Genomic DNA, 26,807 nt, shown 5'->3' with positions numbered 1-26,807 from the left:
TTGTTGTAATGACAAACACCTGCATTGTAGAAGAAACCTGCGAACATCTCTTTGTCTGAAACTATACTAGTGAAGAACTCCACAATAGTGATCATCTCTTTGTCTGACTTTTACTTGGAACCCTGCTGAGTTGTACTGGGTAAGGGTAAAAGGGTAAACAGAGCTGGATGAAAGATAGCCCTACTAAAGCCGACGGATCGAAATCGAATAATGCTGGTGTTTCAGAACAATGGTCGAGTGCATTTCTGATACATTCAGACCTGAAATTCATGCTGTTTTTAGTTCAAATTATGTTGTCTAGTTCCTGTTTGCTGAAATTGTGAAATGGGGAGTCGAACATTGAATACGTGTTTGAAGTGGCTTGTTCATTCCTAATTTCTTTTCATGGTTTGGGTGGGTCTAATACAGGTAGACTGGTCTGGTACTGAATGCAATATTTTCCTCACATCTGAACTTAACTAACACTATCCTGTGTTCATTGCTATGGTCTGTCAGGCTTTGGAGATGTCTTCTTCGTCGTCATCCATGCTCTCTGGCTCCAACCGTGCGTTGCCTAGGCTTCCTCTAATCACTTGCCCGAGGTGCAATGGTTTAGGGTTGAGAGAGGCCACGTCCCAACAAAAAGATAGCATGTGGAGGAAGTTCTACTCATGCAAGTCAATCCATTATCTAGGCATTGTCCACATTTCCCATCAGCCTGCAGCATAAACTCCACTTTAGTGCAGAATAAAAGAATGCAAAAAGATACTCTAATTATAGAGAGAGAGGCTGGTACTTACACCAATATTATTTTTACTCAATATGAGATTGATTAATTTAGAACTGCATTTGAAGCCATTCGTCATGACTTTCCAACAACATTCATAAGTACTCAGATTTTCCAAGTGCATAACCTGATATAAGCCTTCCTGACTAGGATTTCCACCATGTGGCAACTTTGAAAGAGAGACAGTCATCCACCCTCTCTTAGAGTTATCACTCCGCTCATACCACAGAGTAGTATTCTTAACCACTACGATGGTGCATAAGCCGTCATCCTTGAGAATTTGGTCTCTAGATTTTGACTCCCTGGATGAAAGTAACATGATATCGCCTTTATTTGGACAATCCTTACCCTTTGCCACATGGAGCTTGATTATGAACCCACTCCTATTCTCACTAACCTCCACATCCATGCCACCGGAGATGTCATCCATGGCTGAGCAGATGTTATGCCAAATCTCCAATAGAATTAAGTTATGGAATGCTTTTGAGTAGTCGACTCCTGTTTTGAATTCCGTGGGGATCGTCTCCACCTATAAGAACATAGCAATATTTACAATCAGTCATCAATCAGGTACAAAATAGGAATCTTGCCTGCTGGGAGAGCCTCATTACCATAAAAGGGGGTGGTTTCTGGATCAAGATATCGTGAACTGACCATGATAGCACTTCTTCTGCGAGATACTGTTTGGGTTTGTGCAGCATTTTGCCAGCGAGCAGGGCCATCCGGTACAAACTGGGCCCTGTGCAAGGTGGCCGGCGTGGTGGAGCTGCGGCAACGGGGGGCGGCAAAGCGGAGGTGGCCGGTGCCGTAGAGGCTGTAGATTACCGACGCGGTGGAAGCTGCGGCAACGGGGGACGGCAAGGCGGAAGAATGGCGGCGGTGGCGGCGGTATGGACGGCGCGGTGGAGCTGCGGCAACGTGGGGCGACAAAGCGGAGGTGGCCGGCACCGTAGTGGTTGCAGATTACCGGCGCGGTGGAAGCTGCGGCAATGGGGGACGGCAAGGCGAAACAATGGCGGCGGTCATAGAGCTGGTCCGTTTTGGCTGGCACAGAGCTGGTCCGTTTTGGCTGGTGAGGAGCTGGTCCGTTTTGGCTGGTGAGGAGCTGGTCCGTTTTGGCTGGTGAGGAGCTGGTCCATTTTGGCGGCACAGAGCTGGTCCGTTTTGGCTGGTGAGGAGCTGGTCTGTTTTCGGTCATAGATAAACAGAGCTATTATTATTGAATTAGGTAGCCTACATGCGTTATTGAGCCATGCATGTGATCTAGTGATGCTAACACAAAGTAGGGCGGCCCACGGGACCTGGGGGACCCACCCCTGGGCTCCCACATGAGGAGTCCAAGGTTCGGTCGATACGTGAAAAAACACGACTCCCGTGTGGCACCTGAGCGAAAACCAGCGCTGGGCAAAAACGTGGGAAAACTACATATCACGTGGATTTCCTGAGGTCCTGGAAAATGTAGTAGAGAACCATATGGAAAACTACAAGAGCTCCTAGGAGGGGGGATGCTCCTCGGGTATAGTAGGGAGTGCGTGTTTGCTGGCTGAGACCTTGGGCAAACGACTATGAAACCAAGCAATAAGACATGACGATGAGTCTGAGGCCAAAATTTCTTCTTTCTGCCTATGATGCAAAACAAAAAGAGCTGAGGCAATGTTAGGGTAGAAAACGAGACTCAGATGCCTAGCATGGATGGTTGACTTTGAACCACCAAGGCGCTAGGCGGAAACGGCTCACGGCAGGCCGATAACGGGCCACGGGAGGCCAAAATCGGGCGGAAACGGCCAACGGGCCGTCAAAACGAGCCATGCTGGGCCCCAAGACGTCGGTGAAAATGACAAGTCAGTCTATGTTGAGGGCACGAAAAAACGAGGCGAAAACATGTGAAAACGGGCGAAAACGGGTCGTGAACGGGCCAAAACGGGCCACGAACAGGTCACGGGCCCCGGTCCCACTAGGGCGGCCCGCGAGACCTGGGGGACCCACCCCTGGGCCCCCACATGAAGAGTCCAAGGAACAAAAATACATTTTAGGAAACCGAAATACTTTTTGGGAGAAACTGAAAGACAACTTAACTTAACACAGAGACTGGCATCCGTTTGATCCTTCAGGAGTTGATCCTCACCCTTGGTTAGCTGAACGTGCTCGTCTTCCTCAGGGGTGGAGTGCTGAAGTCGCCTTCGTTAGGGCTCGCAGGGTAGTAATGAAGCTCTATCTACCCTCTTCTCTCCTTTCGTGCCGATGCGCAGAAGGCTGTCAAGTCCGTCAAATCGTCATTGCTCCAATGCGTAGAAGGCTTGCTATATCATCCAATCTTACCAGCTAACAGATGAAGCTTCGGAAGCAGCCAGAGCGGAAGGCTCGCCAAAGAAATGGAGCAAGATCCGTGGTGAAATCAGAACAGATCAAGTGACCAAGGAGCAAGGTTTGTTTCCCTTCCAGTCTTCCTCTCCCTCCCTGCGGTTTTCTGTTTGATTTTGAGGGGATGCTTTGGTTAGGGTTAGGGTTTAGTGTTGATGCCAATATAACTCTTCATCGGCAAATATTCAAGCAAACAAACTTGAATATTACTTTTTCTCAACCATTGTTCATATAACTCTGAGTTTTCCTCAAGATTTTCTAAACATTCCAGCTATTTCTGCAAATATCCCCTCTTCTTTCTAATATGGCCAAACTTATCCGCCCCCCAGCCCTTAAAATCTGAAAATGACCAAGTCGGTCTAAATCGAGGGCATGAAAAAACAAGACGGAAACATGTGAAAACGGGTGAAGTCGAGGACACGAAAAAACAAAGCGAAAACATGTGAAAACGAGCAAAAACGGGTCATGAACGGGCCAAAACAGGCCACGAACGGGCGTAGGCCCCGGTCCCACTAGGGCGGCCCACGGGACCTGGGGGACCCACCCCTGGGCTCCCACATGAGGAGTCCAAGGTTCGGTCGATACGTGAAAAAACACGACTCCCGTGTGGCACCTGAGCGAAAACCAGCGCTGGGCAAAAACGTGGGAAAACTACATATCACGTGGATTTCCTGAGGTCCTGGAAAATGTAGTAGAGAACCATATGGAAAACTACAAGAGCTCCTAGGAGGGGGGATGCTCCTCGGGTATAGTAGGGAGTGCGTGTTTGCTGGCTGAGACCTTGGGCAAACGACTGTGAAACCAAGCAATAAGACATGACGATGAGTCTGAGGCCAAAATTTCTTCTTTCTGCCTATGATGCAAAACAAAAAGAGCTGAGGCAATGTTAGGGTAGAAAACGAGACTCAGATGCCTAGCATGGATGGTTGACTCTGAACCACCAAGGCGCTAGGCGGAAACGGCTCACGGCAGGCCGATAACAGGCCAAAATCGGGCGGAAACGCATGTAGGCTTCCCTGGATTTTACCCAGGACATGCAGCAGCATCATGGAAATGAAGCATAATCAGGGAAATGGAGCATAATTAGGGAAATAGAGCAGAATCATATAAATGAAGCAGGTCATGGAAATGGAGCATAATCAGGGAAATGAAGCAGGTCATGGAAATGGAGCATAATCAGGGAAATGCAGCATGTCCTTAAAATGGAGCAGAATCAGGGAAATGAAGCAGGTCAGGGAAATGGAGCATAATCAAGGAAATGGAGCAGCATCATGGAAATGGAGCATAATCAGGGAAATGAAGCAGAATCAGGGAAATGAATCAGGTCAGGGAAATGGAGCAGAATCAGGGAAATGAAGCAGGTCATGGAAATGGAGCAGCCTCAGGGAAATGCAGCAGGTCAGGGAAATAGAGCATAATCAGGGAAATGCAGCATGTCCCTAAGGCATTTCCCTGAGGCTGCTCCATTTCCCTGTCCTGCTTCATTTTCCTGAGCCAGCTCCATTTCCCTGACCTGCTTCATTTTCCTGAGGCTGCTTAATTTCCCTAACCTGCTGCATTAGCCTGAGCCTGCGCCATTTCCCTGACCTGCTTCATTTCCATGAGTCTGCGCCATTTCCCTGACCGGCTTTTATTTCCCTCAGTCTGCTCCATTTCCCTGCCCTGCTGCATTTTCCTGATTCTGCTCCATTTCCCTGACCTGCTTCATTTCCTTGATTCTGCTCCATTTTAAGGACCTGCTGCATTTCCCTGATTATGCTCCATTTTAATGATGCTGCTCCATTTCTCTGATTATGCTCCATTTCCCTGACCTGCTGTATTTCCCTGATTATGCTCCATTTCCCTGATTATGCTTCATTTCCCTGACTTGCTCTAGTTCCCTGATTATGCTCCATTTCCCTGATGTTGCATTTTCAATATCTGTGGAAAAAATCTGTGGAGAAAGGCTGCAAAAGAAGTCCCCTGCAGCAGGGGCAGCACTACAGTAGCAAGTTTCTCCTTGCTCCCATGCTTACATCTGGTCGCTTTTAGATTTGCGCTCCACGTCTGGTTGTGCGGCGAGCAGGCCAGCAGGAGCACCGGAGGAAGTGGCCGCTGGCGCGACATGCAGCATCGTTACAACGGTAGCCGACGGCGGCAACGCAATGTGCAGCACCGTGGCCGCGACCACTTCCAGTGCGTGCTCCAGCAGCCTGGCCACGGCCGCGGCCGCCGGCGCGACATCCAGTATTGTGGCCGCGACTGCCATCGGTGCATCCTCCACCCTAGCGACGTCCTCAAGCATTCACGGACAACGTCTTGCAGAACCCGCCCTGCCTGAGGACGCCGGCAGCCAGGCCGCGGCCAGCTATGCAGCAGCGAGCGCAATCGCACTAGCGAGGTCATTGTGTAACACCCTAATTTTGAATTTCTAAAATTATCTAAATTTGTAGAATTCAATTAGTGTGTTACATTCTGTCACAGCCCGGACGTATTCCGGCGGCTGCGTGGCGTCGACGGTAAGGTAGAGACGACGGAGACGGGCGGAGGAGGCGGTGGAGACGACGATGGTGACGCGCGGCGACGACGTTGGGCGACGGCGCGGTGGTGATGGAGACGGCGGCGAGGATCGTGGCGACGAGGATGAGAACGGCAGCGAGGACGGAGATGACGATGGCGACGACGGTGGCGCCCCCGGCAGGGGCGTTCGAGAGTAGGTTGTCGAGGTCTCCGACGGCCTTCATGCGGGCGAGGTTGCCTGCGAGTAATGGCGCTGTGCTAGGATGGAAGGACGGAGTCGTACTTCACCTTGATGTGGTTGGAGATCGCAGCTTTGTTGGCGGCGTTCTCGGATCCGAGCGCGTAGATGGCCACCATGATCATCTCCGGGTAGGACGGCAGCGGAGTGGCCATTGGATCTCGACGGCGGTGGTGGTGGGTGGATAGGGCTGGTCTCTGAATGCCACTGTCACAGCCCGGACGTATTCCGGCGGCTGCGCGGCGTCGACGGTGAGGTAGAGACGGCGGAGACGGGCGGAGGAGGCGGTGGAGACGACGATGGTGATGCGCGACGGCGACGTTGGGCGACGGCGCGGTGGTGATGGAGCACAATCAGGGAAATGCAGCAGCATCATGGAAATGGAGCATAATCAGGGAAATAGAGCATAATCAGGGAAATGGAGCAGAATCATGGAAATGAAGCAGGTCATGGAAATGGAGCATAATCAGGGAAATGAAGCAGAATCAGGGAAATGAAGCAGGTCATGAAAATGGAGCATAATCAGGGAAATGCAGCAGGTCCTTAAAATGGAGCAGAATCAGGGAAATGAAGCAGGTCAGGGAAATGGAGCATAATCATTGAAATGGAGCATAATCAGGGAAATGGAGCAGCATCATGGAAATGGAGCATAATCAGGGAAATGAAGCAGAATCAGGGAAATGAATCAGGTCAGGGAAATGGAGCAGAATCAGGGAAATGAAGCAGGTCATGGAAATGGAGCAGCCTCAGGGAAATGCAGCAGGTCAGGGAAATGGAGCATAATCAGGGAAATGCAGCAGGTCCCTGAGGCATTTCCCTGAGGCTGCTCCATTTCCCTGCCCTACTTCATTTTCCTGAGCCTGCTCTATTTCCCTGACCTGCTTCATTTCCCTGAGGCTGCTCCATTTCCCTGACCTGCTGCATTAGCCTGAGCCTGCGCCATTTCCCTGACCTGCTTCATTTCCATGAGTCTGCGCCATTTCCCTGACCGGCTTCATTTCCCTCAGTCTGCTCCATTTCCCTGCCCTGCTGCATTTCCCTGATTCTGCTCCATTTCCCTGACCTGCTTCATTTCCTTGATTCTGCTCCATTTTAAGGACCTGCTGCATTTCCCTGATTATGCTCCATTTCAATGATGCTGCTCCATTTCCCTGATTACCAAAATCACATAATTAAATAATGTGCTTCACAAAAGTAATTTCAAACTTCAGCAAATATCAACTAACAAGCAACATATTATTACTCCACTGTAAATTACTCATCCTAAGGTTTCCAAAAAGTCTACATTTACTATTTTACGACTTTTCTATGATTTACTATGCATTTTCAAAGTTCAGCCATTTAAAAGCAAACAATAATCCCAAAAAAGAAAAGGAAAAACATTTTGCAAAGAGAACACAAAACTTTTCATTAATTAATTAAGCACAACATTAGAATACCAGCTAGTTATACTGATATATATAGTTCATGCATCCATAGTACAATATATATGATAGTTCATGCATCCAATGTCTTTATAGCGTTCAACTACCACACGGATCAATACATATACATATATATATATACAGCTAGCTGTTCCTTGCACCTGAGATTAATATAGTTAATATTACAAGCCTTGAATCTTATATCTATCCAGCTCCTTCCTGCAGAGATCTAACTAAAGCCCCGGTAGGTCGAAACCACATCGGCAGCTGTCTTCTAATTTTCGATGTAGGATAGGAGATATCTTCCTTGGCGTTGTAGTCTTTACCTTTCTTGGGCTCCACATTGACGAAGAAGACCGCGTCGGCATCGAGCATGTCCGCCATGTACACACAGTTGCGATGAATATGTTTCGTTGTGTGTCTACAGCGACGAACGTCCAGGTAGAAAGGATCGTTGGCTCCGACGAACAACGAGCAACCCAAGCCGAGGTCCTTCAATTTCACAACTCGCCATCCATTTGTGTCCCGCTCGTAGATGATGCAGCGACGTCCAATGAAATTGAACCGCGGTTGAACAACACTATGCCACCGTGCTTCCTCACGTTCGGTTTCTTTTTCGCCATACATACAAACCAGTTGAAGATTGGCGCCGTCGATGGACTTGGCCAGGTAAAATGCACATTTATCCTCTTCGCGGTTGATCTGAATGTCCGGTTTCCCTAAATGTTCGGGGCCGGAATCAGCTGCGCCGCCGTCTTGCAAGTTCCAGGACCAGAGATCCCCATGATTGTCCACCGCGATCACCTTCCCATCGTGTACACAGACATCATCGTAAGGGACAACACCTATGTCATCCGGAACCTTCAATTGAGTCCACTCCAAACGAGAAGCCTCTGCGACAGCAATCATCTGCAACGGGAACCAGACCGAGAATAGAGCGACGGCCAGGTAGCCGTGCGGATGGTTTGGCGTCCGACACAACGCTACCTTCCGCAGATGGAGACGCTGGTTGACATGATGAGGACCATCCCCAAGGCCTACACCGGGATATTGAGAATCGGCAGCCACCACGGCGACTCCTGGAAATCGTTGCGAACGACGGCAACGGAATGCGACGGCCAGTTATGAGATTGAGAACTTCGAGACTGCACCTTAAGTCCGTGGTGACCAACCAGTCGTCCTTGCCGCCGACCCAGGCCCTATTCTTCAACCCGTCGCAAACACCGTAGTAAGATTTGTCGATTCCGATGTCGTGGAGGCCGAAACCTCCAGGCTCGTCTTCATTGTCGACGCGGTCAGGGACCAGCCCCGACGTGAGCAACGCCGGAGTCCCCGACGGAAGGCGAGTTCGGCCATTCTCCTTGGCACCTTTCGCCCAGTCCTTGCAAACCGCAGGGAAGCGAATGACGCTAATGGCATCAGCGTGGTCCAAGATCACACCACACATCTCCGACGGCAGTGCTCGCCACAGAACGCTGTCCTCCGGTTGTTTGTCGTCGGCGCCGTCCTTGCGCAACGACTCCGCCTAGAATCGGACGAATCCGCCATCCACCGCCGCATCATCGCCCGGCCGGGAATCCTCGTGCTTGGCGTCTGTGACCAGACCGAAGATAGGAGTGGCGCGCGCGCCGCCACCGACGTCGTTCCTTGAACGCTTCGCCGGCCTGGAATGCTCTCCGGCAGAAGCACTCATGGTGGAATGGTAGGTCAATGACGGTGGCGCGCTGGGGTTTTCTCGAAGAGGATGAGGACGACCGGCGCGCGTGGTGGCTGGGGTGAAGAGATGAGGACGACCGGCGCCGATGGTGTGTGGCTGGTGGCTATAGGGTGGAGATGAGGACAGACGAACTGGCGCCGTGTGGAAGAAAGGAGCGAGGCCGGGGGGCGCCGGGACGACGACGAACCGTCTGGTTCTTTGCAATGGCCGCGGCGCCGTTCCCACTTCGGACTGCCTTTAACAGTTCGAGTTCCCACGACTGCTCATTGACTCTGTTACTCTGCGCGTGTGCGCTCGTAATCACGATAACCTCCTTTCACTCCGCGGCGTCGGGATGACTGGAAGGTCATCAGCCCGCTCCATCTCCTATAACCTCCTCCCGCACCGCTTCGTCGTCCAGGCCCCGCACCCACACGAACCAGTTCATCTCGATCTCGCTCCCGACCGCTCCGGCTCCCGCTCCATGGCCACACCATCGCACTCCCGTTCTCGACCCCCCACCCATTTTGACAGTTCGTCTCGCTCTCGCTCTCGCTCCATGGACAGACCATCGCACTCTCATTCTCGATCCCCCACCCATTTTGGATCGTCCATGCACGACGGCGGCTCCTCCGGCTCCCGTTCCCGCTCCACGGACCAGGAAATGAAGGTCATGGTCGGCAAGGACGAGGTCTGGGCTACGGTCACGTCCTCAGCCCTGATGGTGGAGCAATTTCTCAAAGAGGTCCGCGTCGAGGGAAGAAGGGCCCTCATCGTCGGTTTAGACTGCGAGTTCTATGGGGATATCGATAAGGCGTTGAAGACGGCCCTTGTACAAATAAGTGTCGGCAAGCGGTGCCTTCTCTTCCAGGCCGCCATCGCCTGCACCATCCTCGACGATCTCAAGAACTTTCTTGAGCTCGAGGGCCACGTTTTCGTCGGTGCCGCAATCGTCAACGACATGAATCGGCTATGGAGTGACTACCAAGTCGAACTTTCGAAGACAGTAGAACTCCAGGCCATGGCGCCTTTTGTGTTCCCAGGCAAGTGGCGCAAGGTGGAAAGCCTCGCAACGCTCGAGCAAGACTTGCTGGGCGTGAAGGCGAAAGGCAAAGGTACCCATCTACGTTACGAAAACTGGCACCGCCCCAGGCTGACGAAGGACCAAATCAAGTACGCAACCACCGATGCCTTCATGTCGTACAAGATAGGGTACATGCTGCATAGTGCGGATGGCTTTGATCTCCACCGCTCCAGTCTCCAATTCACGCCGGAGGAGGAGCCGGGGGAGGAGACTTACTCCACTTTGTCGAGGACGAGCAAAAGTTGGTCCATAGATGCCCAGCCTGTCCAGGTGGGATGATCAATAATTAGGAAGCATTGCTATAATGGTTATGCATGTATTAATTCATTGCTAGAGCTTCATTCCACTTCCAGTTCCTGCTTGCCTTACCTGCAGGGGCAGATCCACAGCAATGAATTTTGCAAACACAATAGTGGGTATAAATAAACAGCAATGAATTAATACATGCATAACCATTATAGCAATGCTTCCTAATTATTGATCATCCCACCTGGGCAGGCTGGGCATCTATGGACCAACTTTTGCTCGTCCTCGACAAAGTGGAGTAAGTCTCCTCCCCCGGCTCCTCCGGCGTGAATTGGAGACTGGGAGCGGTGGAGATCAAAGCCATCCGCACTATGCAGCATGTACCCTATCTTGTACGACATGAAGGCGTCGGTGGTTGCGTACTTGATTTGGTCCTTCGTCAGCCTGGGGCGGTGCCAGTTTTCATAACGTAGATGTGTACCTTTGCCTTCCGCCTTCACGCCCAGCAAGTCTTGCCCGAGCGTTGCGAGGCTTTCCACCTTGCGCCACTTGCCTGGGAACACAAAAGGCGCCATGGCCTGGAGTTCTACTGTCTTCGAAAGTTCGACTTGGTAGTCACTCCGTAGCCGATTCATGTCGTTGACGATTGCGGCATCGACGAAAACGTGGCCCTCGAGCTCAAAAAAGTTCTTGAGATCGTCGGGGATGGTGCAGGCGATGGCGGCCTGGAAGAGAAGGCACCGCTTGCCGACGCTTATTTGTACAAGGGCCGTCTTCAACGCCTTATCGATATCCCCATAGAACTCGCAGTCTAAACCGACGATGAGGGCCCTTCTTCCCTCGACGCGGACCTCTTTGAGAAATTGCTCCACCGTCAGGGCTGAGGACGTGACCGTAGCCCGGACCTCATCCTTGCCGACCATGACCTTCATTTCTTGGTCCGTGGAGCGGGAACGGGAGCCGGAGGAGCCGCCGTCGTGCATGGACGATCCAAAATGGGTGGGGGATCGAGAATGAGAGTGCGATGGTCTGTCCATGGAGCGGGAGCGAGAGCGAGAGCGAGACGAACTGTCAAAATGGGTGGGGGATCGAGAACGGGAGTGCGATGGTGTGGCCATGGAGCGGGAGCCGGAGCGGCCGGGAGCGAGATCGAGATGAACTGGTTCATGTGGGTGCGGGGCCTGGACGACGAAGCGGTGCGGGAGGAGGTTATAGGAGATGGAGCGGGCTGATGACCTTCCAGTCATCCCGGCGCCGCGGAGTGAAAGGAGGTTATCGTGATTACGAGCGCACACGCGCAGAGTAACAGAGTCAATGAGCAGTCGTGGGAACTCGAGTTGTTAAAGGCAGTCCGAAGTGGGAACGGCGCCGCGGCCATTGCAAAGAACCAGACGGTTCGTCGTCGTCCCGGCGCCCCCCGGCCTCGCTCCTTTCTTCCACACGGCGCCGGTTCGTCCGTCCTCATCTCCACCCTATAGCCACCAGCCACACACCATCGGCGCCGATCGTCCTCATCTCTTCACCCCAGCCACCAGCCACCACGCGCGCCGGTCGTCCTCATCCTCTTCGAGAAAACCCCAGCGCGCCACCATCATTGACCTACCATTCCACCATGAGTGCTTCCGCCGGAGAGCATTCCAGGCCGGCGAAGCGTTCAAGGAACGACGTCGGTGGCGGCGTGCGCGCCACTCCTATCTCCGGTCTGGTCACAGACGCCAAGCACGAGGATTCCCGGCCGGGCGATGATGCGGCGGCGGACGACGGATTCGTCCAGTTCTAGGCGGAGTCGTTGCGCAAGGACGGCGTCGACGACAAACAACCGGAGGACAGCGTTCTGTGGCGAGCACTGCCGTCGGAGATGTGTGGTGTGATCTTGGACCACGCTGATGCCATTAGCGTCATTCGCTTCCCTACGGTTTGCAAGGACTAGGCAAAAGGTGCCAAGGAGAATGGCCGAACTCGCCTTCCGTCGGGGACTCCGGCGTTGCTCACGTCGGGGCTGGTCCCTGAACGCGTCGACAACGAAGACGAGCCTGGAGGTTTCGGCCTCCACGACATCGGAATCGACAAATCTTACTACGGTGTTTGCGACGGGTTGAAGAATAGGGCCTGGGTCGGCGGCAAGGACGACTGGTTGGTCACCACGGACTTAAGGTGCAGTCTCGAAGTTCTCAATCTCATAACTGGCCGTCGCATTCCGTTGCCGTCGTTCGCAACGATTCCAGGAGTCGCCGTGGTGGCTGCCGATTCTCAATATCTCGGTGTAGGCCTTGGGGATGGTCCTCATCATGTCAACCAGCGTCTCCATCTGCGGAAGGTAGCGTTGTGTCAAACGCCAAACCATCCGCACGACTACCTGGCCGTCGCTCTATTCTCGGCCTGGTTCCCGTTGCAGATGATTGCTGTCGCAGAGGCTTCTCGTTTGGAGTGGACTCAATTGAAGGTTCCGGATGACATAGGTGTTGTCCCTTACGATGACGTCTGTGTACACGATGGGAAGGTGATCGCGGTGGACAATCATGGGGATCTCTGGTCCTGGAACTTGCAAGACGGCGGCGCAGCTGATTCCGGCCCCGAACATTTAGGGAAACCGGACATTCAGATCAACCGCGAAGAGGATAAATGTGCATTTTACCTGGCCAAGTCCATCGACGGCGCCAATCTTCAACTGGTTTGTATGTATGGCGAAAAAGAAACCGAACGTGAGGAAGCACGGTGGCATAGAGTTGTTCAACCGTGGTTCAATTTCATTGGACGTCGCTGCATCATCTACGAGCGGGACGCAAATGGATGGCGAGTTGTGAAATTGAAGGACCTCGGCTTGGGTTGCTCGTTGTTCGTCGGAGCCAACGATCCTTTCTACCTGGACGTTCGTCGCTGTAGACACACAACGAAACATATTCATCGCAACTGTGTACATGGCGGACATAACGCCAAGGAAGATATCTCCTATCCTACATCGAAAATTAGAAGACAGCTGCCGATGTGGTTTCGACCTACCGGGGCTTTAGTTAGATCTCTGCAGGAAGGAGCTGGATAGATATAAGATTCAAGGCTTGTAATATTAACTATATTAATCTCAGGTGCAAGGAACAGCTAGATCTCTGGTAATCAGGGAAATGGAGCAGCATCATTGAAATGGAGCATAATCAGGGAAATGCAGCAGGTCCTTAAAATGGAGCAGAATCAAGGAAGAGCAGAATTAGGGAAATGCAGCAGGGCAGGGAAATAGAGCAGACTGAGGAAAATGAAGCCGGTCAGGGAAATGGCGCAGACTCATGGAAATGAAGCAGGTCAGGGAAATGGCGCAGGCTCAGGCTAATGCAGCAGGTCAGGGAAATGGAGCAGCCTCAGGGAAATGAAGCAGGTCAGGGAAATGGAGCAGGCTCAGGAAAATGAAGCATGGCAGGGAAATGGAGCAGCCTCAGGGAAATGCCTCAGGGACCTGCTGCATTTCCCTGATTATGCTCCATTTCCCTGACCTGCTGCATTTCCCTAAGGCTGCTCCATTTCCATGACCTGCTTCGTTTCCCTGATTCTGCTCCATTTCCCTGACCTGATTCATTTTCCTGATTGTGGCAGGGAAATGGAGCAGCCTCAGGGAAATGCCTCAGGGACCTGCTGCATTTTCCTGATTATGCTCCATTTCCCTGACCTGCTGCATTTCCATGAGGCTGCTCCATTTCCATGACCTGCTTCGTTTCCCTGATTCTGCTCCATTTCCCTGACCTAATTCATTTCCCTGATTGTGCTTCATTTCCCTGATTATGCTCTATTTCCATGATGCTGCTCCATTTCCCTGATTATGCTCCATTTCAATGATTATGCTCTATTTCCCTGACCTGCTTCATTTCCCTGATTCTGCTCCATTTTAAGGACCTGCTGCATTTCCCTGATTATGCTCCATTTCCATGACCTGCTTCATTTCCCTGATTCTGCTTCATTTTCCTGATTATGCTCCATTTCCATGACATGCTTCATTTCCATGATTTTGCTCCATTTCCCTGATTATGCTCCATTTCCATCATGCTGCTGCATTTCCCAGCCTCAGGGAAATGCCTCAGGGACCTGCTGCATTTTCCTGATTATGCTCCATTTCCCTGACCTGCTGCATTTCCATGAGGCTGCTCCATTTCCATGACCTGCTTCGTTTCCCTGATTCTGCTCCATTTCCCTGACCTGATTCATTTCCCTGATTGTGCTTCATTTCCCTGATTATGCTCTATTTTCATGGTGCTGCTCCATTTCCCTGATTATGCTCCATTTCAATGATTATGCTCTATTTCCCTGACCTGCTTCATTTCCCTGATTCTGCTCCATTTTAAGGACCTGCTGCATTTCCCTGATTATGCTCCATTTCCATGACCTGCTTCATTTCCCTGATTCTGCTTCATTTTCCTGATTATGCTCCATTTCCATGACCTGCTTCATTTCCATGATTTTGCTCCATTTCCCTGATTATGCTCCATTTCCATCATGATGCTGCATTTCCCTGATTATGCTCCATCACCACCGCGCCGTCGCCCAACGTCGCCGCCACGCGTCACCATCGTCGTCTCCACCGCCTCCTCCGCCCGTCTCCGTCGTCTCTACCACAGTGCTGCATGTCGCGCCGGCGGCCGCGGCCGTGGCCAGGCTGCTGGAGCACGCACTGGAAGTGGTCACGGCCACGGTGCTGCACATTGCGTTGCCGCCGCCGGCTGCCGTTGTAACGATGCTGCATGTCGAGCCGGCGGCCACTTCCTCCGGTGCTCCTGCTGGCCTGCTCGCCGCACAACCAGACGTGGAGCGCAAATCTAAAAGCGACCATATGTAAGCATGGGAGCAAGGAGAAACTTGCTACTGTAGTGCTGCCCTAGCTGCCCCAGCTGCAGGGGACTTCTTTTGCAGCCTTTCTCCACAGATATTGAAAATGCAACATCAGGGAAATGGAGCATAAGCATAATCAAGGAGTCAGGGAAATGGAGCATAATCATAGGAATGGCAGCAGCCCACGATTTCTTGTCATAGTTGATCACTCTCTCTACGAAGGGCTTGCTCTCTCTACGATCTCTCTACGAAGGGCTTGCTCTCTCTACGAAGGGCTTGCTCTGCAGCAAATGGATATTTCCAAGATAGGAATGGCAGCAGCCCACGATTTCTTGTCATAGTTGATCACTCTCTCTACGAAGGGCTTGCTCTCTCTACGATCTCTCTACGAAGGAGGGCTTGCTCTCTCTACGATCTCTCTACGAAGGGCTTGCTCTCTCTACGAAGGGCTTGCTCTGCAGCAAATGGATAAAAATGGTGAGTATATACAAACAATTAGTGCTGCAACATCAGGGAAATGGAGCATAATCAGGGAACTTTGCAGCCTTTCTCCATACGATCTCTCTACGAAGGGCTTGCTGGATAAAAATGGTGAGTATATACAAAGATGCCCTGGCATCTATTTCCATATCCTTCTATGGTATCAGATCTATGGTATCAGATCAATTATAATGTGAAGGAAATGAAGCATAATCAGGGACAGATCAATTATAATGTGAAGGAAATGAAGCATAATCAGGGAGTCAGGGAAATGGAGCATAATCAGGGAAATGGTAACTTTTACCAATCCACTTAAAGGAGCTATGTTGGTAGAAGTCTGAAGTCTGATCCTGCGGAGAGAAGGGGGCTCCTTGCGCCAGCCCCGGCCCGTTCACCAATCCTCAGGTCTAGACGTGGAGTTCTAATGGCTACCTTTTTAGGGTTTCTTTGTTGCTTGGAAGGGGGTGAAACGCCCAGTGGAACTGTCGTCAGGGAAATGGAGCATAATCAGGGAAATGGTAACTTTTACCAATCCACTTAAAGGAGCTATGTTGGTAGAAGTCTGAAGTCTGATCCTGCGGAGAGAAGGGGGCTCCTTGCGCCAGCCGCCCGTTCACCAATCCTCAGGTCTAGACGTGGAGTTCTAATGGCTACCTTTTTAGGGTTTCTTTGTTGCTTGGAAGGGGGTGAAACGCCCAGTGGAACTGTCGTGCACCTTTTTATGGTTAGTATGTTAGATCAGACTATGTTAGATGGAAGTATATACTCACCATTTTTATCTATTTGCTGCAGAGCAAGCCCTTTAGAGAGAGTGATCAAGCCCTTTGTAGAGAGAGTGATCAAACTGCAGAGCAAGCCCTTTAGAGAGAGTGATCAAGCCCTTTGTAGAGAGAGTGATCAAACCATTCCTATCTTGGAAAGGAAAATCAAGATAAAGCTTTTCGCTCACTAATCCGATGGTCAAGGTACATGTTTGAACTGGACTGTGCTGGTCACAGTTCACGATGGTCAAGGTACATGTTTGAACTGAACACTGCTAGTCTACCTGGACTGTGCTGGTCACAGTTCACGATGGTCAAGGTACATGTTTGAACTGAACACTGCTAGTCTACCCCAACTTGTTTGGGATTGGTCAAGGTACATGTTTGAACTGGACTGTGCTGGTCACAGTTCACGATGGTCAAGGTACATGTTTGAACTGAACACTGCTAGTCTACCCCAACTTGTTTGGGATTGACCCAACTTGTTTGGGATTGAAGGCTTTGTTGTCGTCGTCGTTGTTGTGTTTATGTTCTTTTGTGTCTGCTAGTCTACCCCAACTTGTTTGGGATTGAAGGCTTTGTTGTCGTCGTCGTTGTTGTGTTCCTTTGTATCTGCTAGCATGCAAAACTTCCCTTGCCCACCAATTGGAAAAATCCAGAATTCCAGTATTTTTTCTTTTTCTTATTTTGTTTTTTGAATTCGGAACTAAGCTCTGCCAAAAGTATAGCAAGCCCTTTGTAGAGAGAGTGATCAACTGAGAAATGTTTCTCAAAAATATGAAAATGACAAGAAATCGTGGGCTGCTGCCATTCCTATCTTGGAAAGAAAAATCAAGATAAAGCTAATTGAATGCATGCCATATCAAGATAAAGCTAATTGAATGCATGCCATATCACCCATTCCTATCTTGGAAAGGAAAATCAGATAAAGCTAATTGAATGCATGCACACCAACAGCTAGAATTGGTTAAGTAAAACAATTTTTCGCTCACTAATCCTCAGAGCCTGAAACAAGCACAGATAGGGTTGAATCATGAAGTACGTGAATTTGAAAATGCATTTACTGAATTGAGTAAGATCAAGAGTGTGGTTCAGGAGGTGGTTGTTGTGCCGTCAAGTAAGAAATTTGAAGAGGATTTTAATGGAGCCAATGATGGTGGTCACAGTTCACTCCAAAGGATGGTCAAGGTACATGTTTGAACTGGACTGTGCTAGTTCTTTGCCTAACACAGTCCAGCTTGGATGGAAGTCATATACAAATTTGTGGTTCCTCATCGAGGATGTTGGACTAAATCAGTCAAGCAGTACAATGATTGGTCTTTAATGTGTTCTTTAATGTGTTCCCTTTTACAGATCACGAGGCTTTACAGATCACGTAGTGGATGATGTTCCAAGGCAGGCACATAGTGACTCAGATCCTGAGGAGCAGCCTGTGCAGGGCAAACACAGTGATGTTGATTCAGAGATTTCAAATACAAGCAGGTGTAGAGTCTGAATTTACAACTCTACAAGGTTCTACAGAGGTGTAGAGTCTGAATTTACAACTCTACAAGGTTCTACAGATGAAGATGCCCTTCTTCCATACAATCTTGATGCGAGTCTGAATTTACAACTCTACAAGGTTCTACAGATGAAGATGCCCTTCTTCGCCTGCGGTGCTGGTAAGGGCCCTACTCAAGTCATTGTACTCCTAGCAACGCCCCTAGCCTACGGTGCTGGTAAGGGCCCTACTCAAGTCATTGTAGCCTGATGTGTTATCTTCTCCTTGATTGTTGCTTTGGTTTTCTTCTTCCCCCAAATTATTGTCTGCCTACACTATGATTTGATACTGCTGCTTCCTAGCCATGCGAACTCACACACACCGGCTGCTTCCTAGCCATGCGAACTCACACACACCGATGGCAAGACCAGATGAAAGATACGATGCGATAGCGACTTCCTAGCCATGCGAACTCACACACACCGATGGCAAGACCAGATGAAAGATACGATGCGATAGCGACCGCAGAATCGGTAGCAAATTAAAATGTCCTGCACCAAGTAAAGAAATCATGACGTCATTCAACACTTCCTAAAAATATTATTGTACATACCTCTTTTGCAATCAGTTTCGCTACAGCACCTGCTGCTCTAGCTAATTGCCCACCCCTTCCACGTGTGATTTCTATGTTATGTATGGCCGTGCCTAAGGGCATATCGGTTGAAGTAGATTCTTCTTTTTTATCAAAAAACCCCCTTCCCAAAACTGTACAAGCTTCTTCCAACATTAAGATGAAATCATCTGATAGATAGCACTACTCCAAGTGATGAAGCAATGGCAAAGATCATGACGATGGTGATGGCATGATGATGATCAAATGCTTAATGCGGCAAGGGTGATGAAGTTTAGGTGCAAGGGTAAGAAACTCCACCGGCGGAGTGTCCGCCCGTAGAGTACGGACAGTCCGATGGTGCCACCGGCGCCCTAGACAAAAAAGTTGGAGGTCACTGCAAGTGACCGGACGCTGGCCTCGGCTGGACCGGTGCGTCCGGTCAGTGGCAGCAGAGGGTGCGTGCGTCGGTCTATTGACCGGACGCTAGGTCACTCAGCGACCGGACGCTGATAGGCTGCGTCCGATCAAACTGACGGGTCTGCACAGTATCTAGGGTATTGCACCGGACGCTGGTCTGTGTCCGGTCAAGGTGGACCGGACGTGTCCGGTCGAAGAAATACGCCTCGGGGAGCTTACTGGAAACGACCGGACACTGGGGCTTCAGCGTCCGGTCAGTTTTGCCGGTGCGTCCGGTCAGCTTCGTAGCCGGTGAAATCTGACGAACAGCGTTTGAAGCTAGTGACGCGTGGCGTCCATCGGGCGACCGGACGCTAAGGGCCAGCGTCCAGTCAAGTCTGATCGGAGCGTCCGGTCAGCCCACAGTGTGCCCAGTGAAGGGGTACAACGGCTCTATTTCGTGGGGGCTTCTATTTAAGCCCCATGGCCGGCTCAAGCTCACTCTCTTGCACATTTTCATTGACATAGCAACCTTGTGAGCTTAGCCAAAGCCCTCCCACTCATCTCCATCATTGATCAATCATCTTTGTGAGATTGGGAGAGAATCCAAGTGCATTGCTTGAGTAATTGCATCTAGAGGCACTTGGTGTTCGTGTTGCGCTGCGGATTTCGCTTGTTACTCTTGGTGGTTACCACCACCTAGACGGCTCAGTGCAGCGGTGGAGGATCGGCACGAGTTGGTGATTGTTCGTGGCCGTCTCCGGTGATTGTGAGGGGAGTTGTACCTTCCGCAGCGGAGTGCCACCTCACTTGTGGGTCGGTTCTTGCGGTGTCCTATCGTGTGGACGAGGTTTGTGAAACACCTCTTAGCCGCCGAACCACCAAGTGTTGGTTGACACAACGGGGACGTAGCGTATTGGCAAGCACGTGAACCTCGGGAGAAAATCGATTGTCTCTTGTCTTTGGCATTCTCCCGGTGATTGGCTATATATTCATCTTGTGATTGGTTCATCCCCTACACGGCGGTATAATCACCCTACTCACCTATTTACATTCTTGCAAACTAGTTGATACAAGCTCTTTAGTGTAATTAGAATTGAGAGCTTGCTTTATTATTGTCATTCATCTAATTGAGCTCTTTAGAGTAGCAAGATTGAGAGCTCTCAATCTTGCTACTCTAAAGAGCTCAACTAGATGAATGACAATAATAAAGCAAGCTCTCAATTCTAATTACACTAAAGAGCTTGTATCAACTAGTTTGCAAGAATGTAAATAGGTGAGTAGGGTGATTATACCGCCGTGTAGGGGATGAACCAATCACAGAGCTTGTATCAACTAGTTTGTAAGAATGTAAATAGGTGAGTAGGGTGATTATACCGCCGTGTAGGGGATGAACCAATCACAAAATGAATATATAGCCAATCACCGGGAGAATGCCAAAGACGGCGGTATAATCACCCTACTCACCTATTTACATTCTTGCAAACTAGTTGATACAAGCTCTTTAGTGTAATTAGAATTGAGAGCTTGCTTTATTATTGTCATTCATCTAGTTGAACTCTTTAGAGTAGCAAGATTGAGAGCTCTTAGTGAGTAGTTACATAGCAAGTTTGGGTGCCTAAGTAATCATTGCAACTAGAATTGTTGGATAGGTGGCTTGCAACCCTTGTAGAGCTAGAGCAAATTTGCATTACGCTATTTGTCATACTAATCAAATTGCTCTAGTTGATTTGTAGATTTTTAAATAGGCTATTCACCCCTCTCCAGCCATATTAGGACCTTTCAAGATGCCAAGAGCCAAAGCCAAAACTTAAACATGTTTGACTGAAGTGAAGTGCAGGCATTATCTTTTCCTAGCTAATGAGATCAGAAGCAAAGTGAAAAATGGCAGCCATGATACACATAAAAAATGCTTTATCTATGTCTGACTGAAGTATACTACTAAAGCAGGAATTAAAGAATTCAAAATTATTTTTGGACCATGAGAACAATAATGGATCATAATGTTGCTCGTCACTATATGTGTACCAATTTGGTTTACTTATGTCCTAATGAGGTATGCAACTGAAGCATAATGTAAATAGGTGAGTAGGGTGATTATACCGCCGTGTAGGGGATGAACCAATCACAAGATGAATATATAGCCAATCACCGGGAGAATGCCAAAGACGGCGGTATAATCACCCTACTCACCTATTTACATTCTTGCAAACTAGTTGATACAAGCTCTTTAGTGTAATTAGAATTGAGAGCTTGCTTTATTATTGTCATTCATCTAGTTGAGCTCTTTAGAGTAGCAAGATTGAGAGCTCTTAGTGAGTAGTTACATAGCAAGTTTGGGTGCCTAAGTAATCATTGCAACTAGAATTGTTGGATAGGTGGCTTGCAACCCTTGTAGAGCTAGAGCAAATTTGCATTACGCTATTTGTCATACTAATCAAATTACTCTAGTTGATTTGTAGATTTTTAAATAGGCTATTCACCCCTCTCCAGCCATATTAGGACCTTTCAAGATGCCAAGAGCCAAAGCCAAAACTTAAACATGTTTGACTGAAGTGAAGTGCAGGCATTATCTTTTCCTAGCTAATGAGATCAGAAGCAAAGTGAAAAATGGCAGCCATGATACACATAAAAAATGCTTTATCTATGTCTGACTGAAGTATACTACTAAAGCACAGACCAAAAATTGAGCCTCATTAATTGACAATACCATTTCATTGCAGGTAGCTAGCTGGTGCTGGAATTAAAGAATTCAAAATTATTTTTGGACCATGAGAACAATAATGGATCATAATGTTGCTCGTCACTATATGTGTACCAATTTGGTTTACTTATGTCCTAATGAGGTATGCAACTGAAGCATAGAGCCAAATCTGAAGCTAGCATAGAGCCAAATCTGAAGCTTCATTAGTTCAGCAATCAGCACATATTTTGCTCTAGGCAGGTAAAAAAATTAAGGTCATCATCATCAACTTGAATCATTTTGTGAGACCTAGTTGGTGCTGGACTGAAACAATTAAATATTATTGTTTGAGCATGGGCTAACCTGTCCTTGTGCCGTGGTCAATGACAACGATGGATCGCCTCACCAGCAGTACTATCTAGATAAACTATAGCAGAACACCAAAGCTGCAATAACCAAGAATACCAGGATCAACAGGCACATTTACTTGTAGCATCACTAACTGAGAAGTTATACCTTCATGACGCCTTTTAGTTTCAGTTATTTTGGTGCTCCCTGTGCAGCAAACACACTATGTCAAGCACATAAGCAAATAACATAGTGTGAAATTTAATTGCTCCTTAGATATTTTGGACCTCTAGCTATCACTATAAAAATGGAAACACTATAGACAAAGAGAACAGAATATCCGACACGTACATTTGAAAGACATAGTGTGAAAGTTAATTGCTCCTGATATTTGGACCTCTAGCTACCACTATAAAAATACACTATATATAAGGGTCTACATGAATCAAGAGGCATCAAGAACAAAGATGAAGCTGGTAGAGTGCTTCGTTGGTCCACGACCACACTGCTTCTACATGAATCAAGAGGCATCAAGAACAAAGATGAAGCTGGTAGAGTGCTTCGTTGGTCCACGACCACACTGCTCTGGGCACAAACCCATCTTCCACCATCATCACACAACATCACACAACTGTACACCTATGACTGTAGTATCCTTGTGAGGAAGAAACAGATAGTTTTATAACCTACCCTCCTCAAAATTTCATATTTGTATTGTTCAAGTTACCACACCAGCACCTAGCGCAATAACGTCAAAGCTTACTGACTCAACCGGACTTGTAAAGGTTGGTAGGCTCTGCAATGTTACCCAAAAAATCAACCAAAGTAGATAACTGATTGCCCAAAAAAGACATAAATAAATGAAATTACATGTATAGCATTAGTATATTGTATATGATTTGCTAGAAGAGCACTATCCTTTTACCTATAGCCCAAAAATTGGTTCTCAAATCGCCCTTCAGATCATCATCCTCAATTAAAATAAAGGGAACTGTAAATAAACTTGAGCATGTATAAAAATGAGACTTTGTCAGAAATAAATAATGAGTCATGTGGACATAAACATGAATCGGTCTCATAAATATGTCGAATAGAGATTAAACGTCGAGGTAGTAAACAATACAGTAAATATGAAATCTTTGGCATAGATTGGAGCGCCGACGAAATAATAGAACAAATATAATTCGTAGGCATCATCTACTGCGTCAACCTGATAGAAGAGAAAACTAAGATGGAACAACATATGCAGATGGAGGAAGAACGAACCTGAGGGGGTGGCACCTAGGGTTAGTGTTCCATGAGCACGAGAGAAAACTACCAGACGAATGAGGCCACATGGTGGGCAGCCGCGCCGGCGACATCCAGTAGGGCCCGCTCCAGTGCGCCGTGGTCAGTAACGGCGGACAGGGTGGTCATCCGTTCATCGCCGCATCCCTGCGGCGCGAGAAGGGAGGGCCGTGGAGGAGGGGGCGTCGAGGAGGAGGGGGCGGCTGCAGCATCCGCTAGGCCGCTTGTCCCGGCGCCATCGCCCCAGCCGCCGCCGCTCACGTCGGGAGGGGAGGGAGTCACGAGAGAAAAAGAGAGGGGAAGAGAAAGTTCCCGATGCGGTAAGAGGGAACCACTGATTGTGGAGAAGCCGAGGTAGATATTTGGGAAGGAAAATGAGAAGCTGAAGCCAGATTATACGAAGAGCTGTGTTTTATAGGGGAGGAGGAGCAGAAGGTACTAAAACGCACGAGAAGCTGATTCTATTGGAAGCAGATCTAGCAAATCATGTCCGTGTATCGCGAGATCTAACGGACGAGGAAATTCCGGGTGACGTGGACGGTGGTTCCGCTCGAGGAGCAGGCCACCCTTGTCTAGGTAGATTGGCCTCCCCAAACAGTCTCAGGTGTTACTACATTGGCCTGGCCTCCCCAAGTCATGTTGGGTGCAAGATTGGCCTCATAGTCCCACTTATTGACTTCAGCCGGCTTTTCTATGAAGACATCCCAGTTTCCAGATCCGTTCTAGGTGCACTTGTTGTCTGCCCCGGCGTTGGCCCATCCTGTGGCCGGGGCGGAATTATCATCCTCAAATGGTAGCCCTACACTATCCAGCTCAGCAACCAACTCTGGGTCGAGTTTGCATTGGTGGTCGACCTTGTCGATGTACAAATCAGGGTCGTCCATCAAAGGAATGTCACAAGGCTTGCCATGATAGTTCGCCCAGAACCTTGCCCTTGCGTTCTGGAAACAATCAAGTGCCTCTGAATCATCCCAGGGCTCATGTTTATGGAATGGTCCAACATATTGCTTGTTTCCACAGAACCTCTCCCAACTAATGTCGCCAACGTGGCGGCAGAATTCCCTTTCCCATAATGGGACTGGGTAGTGACCGTCTCCTGCACATATGAGTGTAAGAATTAATGGTAGCAGCACGGTAACACGGAAAGGCAAAAGATTCCCTAAATTATTGCATTCAGATTCAGTAGAGTGGAAGAAAAAGAAAACATAAATAGAATTCTCTTATAGCTCCACTGTGCAGATTTGGAAGATATCAGACTGAAATTTTAGGATTAGTTCAAGTAACCTGGAAGAGAAAATGCCTTTTCTTTATCAAAATTTTCAAATTAGTTCAGTAACCGTGTAGAAGCTGAATACCCCAGAGATAAAGCTTGTTACAATCCTCCATGTTTACGACCACAGAGGAGAACCCCCCAGAGTAGCTCCTGTGTTTGTTACGTGGCAACATAATACTATGTTATTTGTGGTCAATCTTTTGTTTTACTCATATTTAATCTCAATCCAAAGTAGCTCCTATGAATCCTGTGGTTATCGAGAATAATAATAAAATCACATCCCTAAAAGCTATAACATAGCTTTGTTGTTGTTGTTGATACATATAACCCAACATTCTAGGATTACTAAGCCCATAGCTGTAAAGTGTTTATATTTCATAAGTCAGGCTCACAATGATATGCCCTCATACAATAGGTTTCATTCATATGAATCAAAGATGTGCAGGAAACATTATACAATTACACAACACACATAAAAAAGGGCGTACCCAGTGCAGAGAGCTCCCGCTCTGTGTGGGGTCTGGGGAAGGGTGTCAGTGGCAAGCCTTACCCTCGCCTGTGCAATGCGAGGAGACCGTGACTCGAACCCGGGGTGGTAAGACTCTACCGCTTACACCAGGCCCACCCTTCAATTACACAACACACATGGCATGCTAAATAAAGGGCGCGTTCATAATTCTTGCCAAAAGAGTTTGACCCTAAAATGGCAGCATTGCTTCTAAAGGCAAGTCTATATCTCCTACACAAGTTTTATTACTCGACTTGAAAGCCACAATTCATCAGGGTGCATCAAATCAGAGACTTGATCACACAGATCAGGAATCTGCAGTGAATACTAAAAGTGACTAGTCAGAATTGTTATTCCGAAGCGATTCTAATAGATGATGTAAAAGATTTATACCAAAGCTTCTGGATCATAGTCATTTGGAACATCATTTTCTTTTTCAAAGCATTCTGGTCCGCCGCGCCGTCGTGGAGTCAAGAAGCACAGTAGATCGGGAAGTACCTCGTTCATCCGCCATGGACACCGTCGCCGACGACCTCGACTCGCGCTGCCGTGGTGGCAGCAGCGGTCTTCGCGCGGCTCGGGCTCTCCCCGTGCTGCCGCCCTGGTGGCGCCGCCGCTCCACCTCGTCGCGATCCCCCCCGCCGCCGGATCCGCGGACGCTGGCTCCACCCGCGCGGCCCCCGCGGGATCCGCCGCTGGCTGCACCCGCCCGGTCCCGGCGGGATCTGCTGCCGCCGGCCAGGACCCACACCCGCGCGCCGCGAGGAGGCGGGGCCTCGGTGGTGACGACGGCGCGCAGGAGTACGCTCCTCCGCCGCGCCCCCCATCCTCCGCCGCGACGCCGGGGTGCGAGCAGCGGGAAGGACCCCTGCGGGCCGCCCGTCCGTCCGCGCCTCTCCCCTAGCGGGGCAGCCGGTGGGTTGGCCCCGCCGCTCTCACCGCCACCGCCACCCTCTCTCTCCCTCTGTCTCTGTCCCTCCTTAACCCAGCGGCGGCGCAATGGGCGGCGGCGGGCAGCTCCTTCAGTTGCTCTTCAGTCCGCCACTGGCAGTGTGAGTGGGGGAGCGCCTCTCCTCCTCTCTTTTGGGATGGGCCCACGTCAGCTGGGGAGGAAGTCAGCCTACCGTTGGGTAACCACTAGCGGTGCAAACATTCCGGACGAGGCCCGGTTTAGATTGAGGTTAGCGATCAGTATTGGTTGTAGTACTTTTATTTGTATTTGATAATTATTGTTTAATTATGGTCTAACTAGACTCAAAAGATTTGTCTCATAATTTACAATCAAACTGTGTAATTAGTTAATTTTTTTATCTACATTTAATACTCCATACATATGTCCAAAGATTTTTGCATAGTGCCAAAGTTTAGAATTAGGGTGAACTAAATAACCCCTGCTCCCTCCGTCCCACATTATTTGCACGTCTAGAACCGGGCACGCTAACCAAAGTGTATGCAAAATTACAAAAATGCCCCTGTAAATATCAGCCCCTTCCTCCCGTGACCCGTCCCACCACACGGTCACGCTACTCCCTCGCGCTCTCGCACAGCTTTCTTTTTTCTCTGGCCGCCGGCGGCGCGTCGGCTCCGGCCCCCTGACGACCATGGGGCGTCGAGGCCGCCTGCCACCATCGACGTCGGGCCTCACCTCCGTCTTCCATGCCGACGAGGACGAGCTCTTTCCGCCCGCGCGCACCCGCGTTGCCGTGGCTCCCGCCGGCCGGAGCCGAGCCCCTGCGTCGAGCGGCAGTCGCGTCTTGCATGTGCCAGTCGCGTTGCCGTGGCAGCCGGGACGGGGCTCCATCGACCGGAGCTGAGCCCGTGTGGCGGCGTTGCGAGGTCCAGCCACCGCACGACG

The 26,807-nt window shown here is 49.5% G+C and overlaps 3 protein-coding genes across 12 annotated transcripts; 1 reads left to right on the top strand and 2 right to left on the bottom strand.

Moving 5' to 3' along the window:
- Positions 1-273: 273 nt before the first annotated feature.
- LOC136505378 (uncharacterized) lies at positions 274-26,168 on the bottom strand. 10 transcript variants are annotated; one of them, XM_066500521.1, is made up of 9 exons: positions 25,346-26,168; positions 23,151-24,267; positions 22,810-22,875; positions 22,575-22,680; positions 22,053-22,091; positions 21,900-21,982; positions 5,915-6,099; positions 780-1,295; positions 274-697 (listed from the first exon to the last, which is right to left on the bottom strand). In XM_066500521.1, exons 7-9 carry the CDS (start codon positions 6,017-6,019, stop codon positions 569-571), a joined length of 750 nt encoding a protein of 249 aa, XP_066356618.1. In that variant the 5' UTR covers positions 6,020-6,099; positions 21,900-21,982; positions 22,053-22,091; positions 22,575-22,680; positions 22,810-22,875; positions 23,151-24,267; positions 25,346-26,168; the 3' UTR covers positions 274-568. The 10 variants fall into 10 exon arrangements, with proteins under 10 accessions (XP_066356618.1, XP_066356616.1, XP_066356615.1 ...); XM_066500519.1 differs by having other exon boundaries at positions 22,810-22,886; positions 25,451-26,167; XM_066500518.1 differs by having other exon boundaries at positions 25,451-26,167.
- On the top strand, positions 9,598-10,347 carry LOC136502913 (3'-5' exonuclease-like). Its single transcript, XM_066498164.1, has one exon. The coding sequence runs from the start codon at positions 9,598-9,600 to the stop codon at positions 10,345-10,347; it is 750 nt and encodes a 249-aa protein (XP_066354261.1).
- On the bottom strand, positions 10,399-11,297 carry LOC136502912 (uncharacterized). The gene is made up of 2 exons (XM_066498163.1): positions 10,584-11,297; positions 10,399-10,437 (listed from the first exon to the last, which is right to left on the bottom strand). The coding sequence occupies exons 1-2, from the start codon at positions 11,295-11,297 to the stop codon at positions 10,399-10,401; spliced, it is 753 nt and encodes a 250-aa protein (XP_066354260.1).
- Positions 26,169-26,807: the final 639 nt, after the last annotated feature.

Source organism: Miscanthus floridulus, chromosome 14, assembly GCF_019320115.1.
Source record: "Miscanthus floridulus cultivar M001 chromosome 14, ASM1932011v1, whole genome shotgun sequence".
Classification (NCBI taxonomy): domain Eukaryota; kingdom Viridiplantae; phylum Streptophyta; class Magnoliopsida; order Poales; family Poaceae; genus Miscanthus; species Miscanthus floridulus.
Note: the sequence above shows the minus strand (reverse complement) of the source record. Positions and strands in the feature narration are given on the sequence as shown.

Excerpts from the sequence above, each read along its gene's own strand:
- LOC136502913 (XM_066498164.1), top strand. The coding sequence starts at position 9,598 with ATGCACGACGGCGGCTCCTCCGGCTCCCGTTCCCGCTCCACGGACCAG.
- LOC136505378 (XM_066500521.1), bottom strand. The coding sequence starts at position 6,019 with ATGGCCACTCCGCTGCCGTCCTACCCGGAGATGATCATGGTGGCCATC. Across the intron at positions 1,296-5,914 it reads CGATCTCCAACCACATCAAG|GTGGAGACGATCCCCACGGA; the intron begins GTGAAGTACGAC and ends ATGTTCTTATAG. Across the intron at positions 698-779 it reads TGAGTAAAAATAATATTGGT|GCTGATGGGAAATGTGGACA; the intron begins GTAAGTACCAGC and ends TTTATGCTGCAG.
- LOC136502912 (XM_066498163.1), bottom strand. The coding sequence starts at position 11,297 with ATGCACGACGGCGGCTCCTCCGGCTCCCGTTCCCGCTCCACGGACCAA. Across the intron at positions 10,438-10,583 it reads TCGAGGACGAGCAAAAGTTG|GTAAGGCAAGCAGGAACTGG; the intron begins GTCCATAGATGC and ends CTGCCCCTGCAG.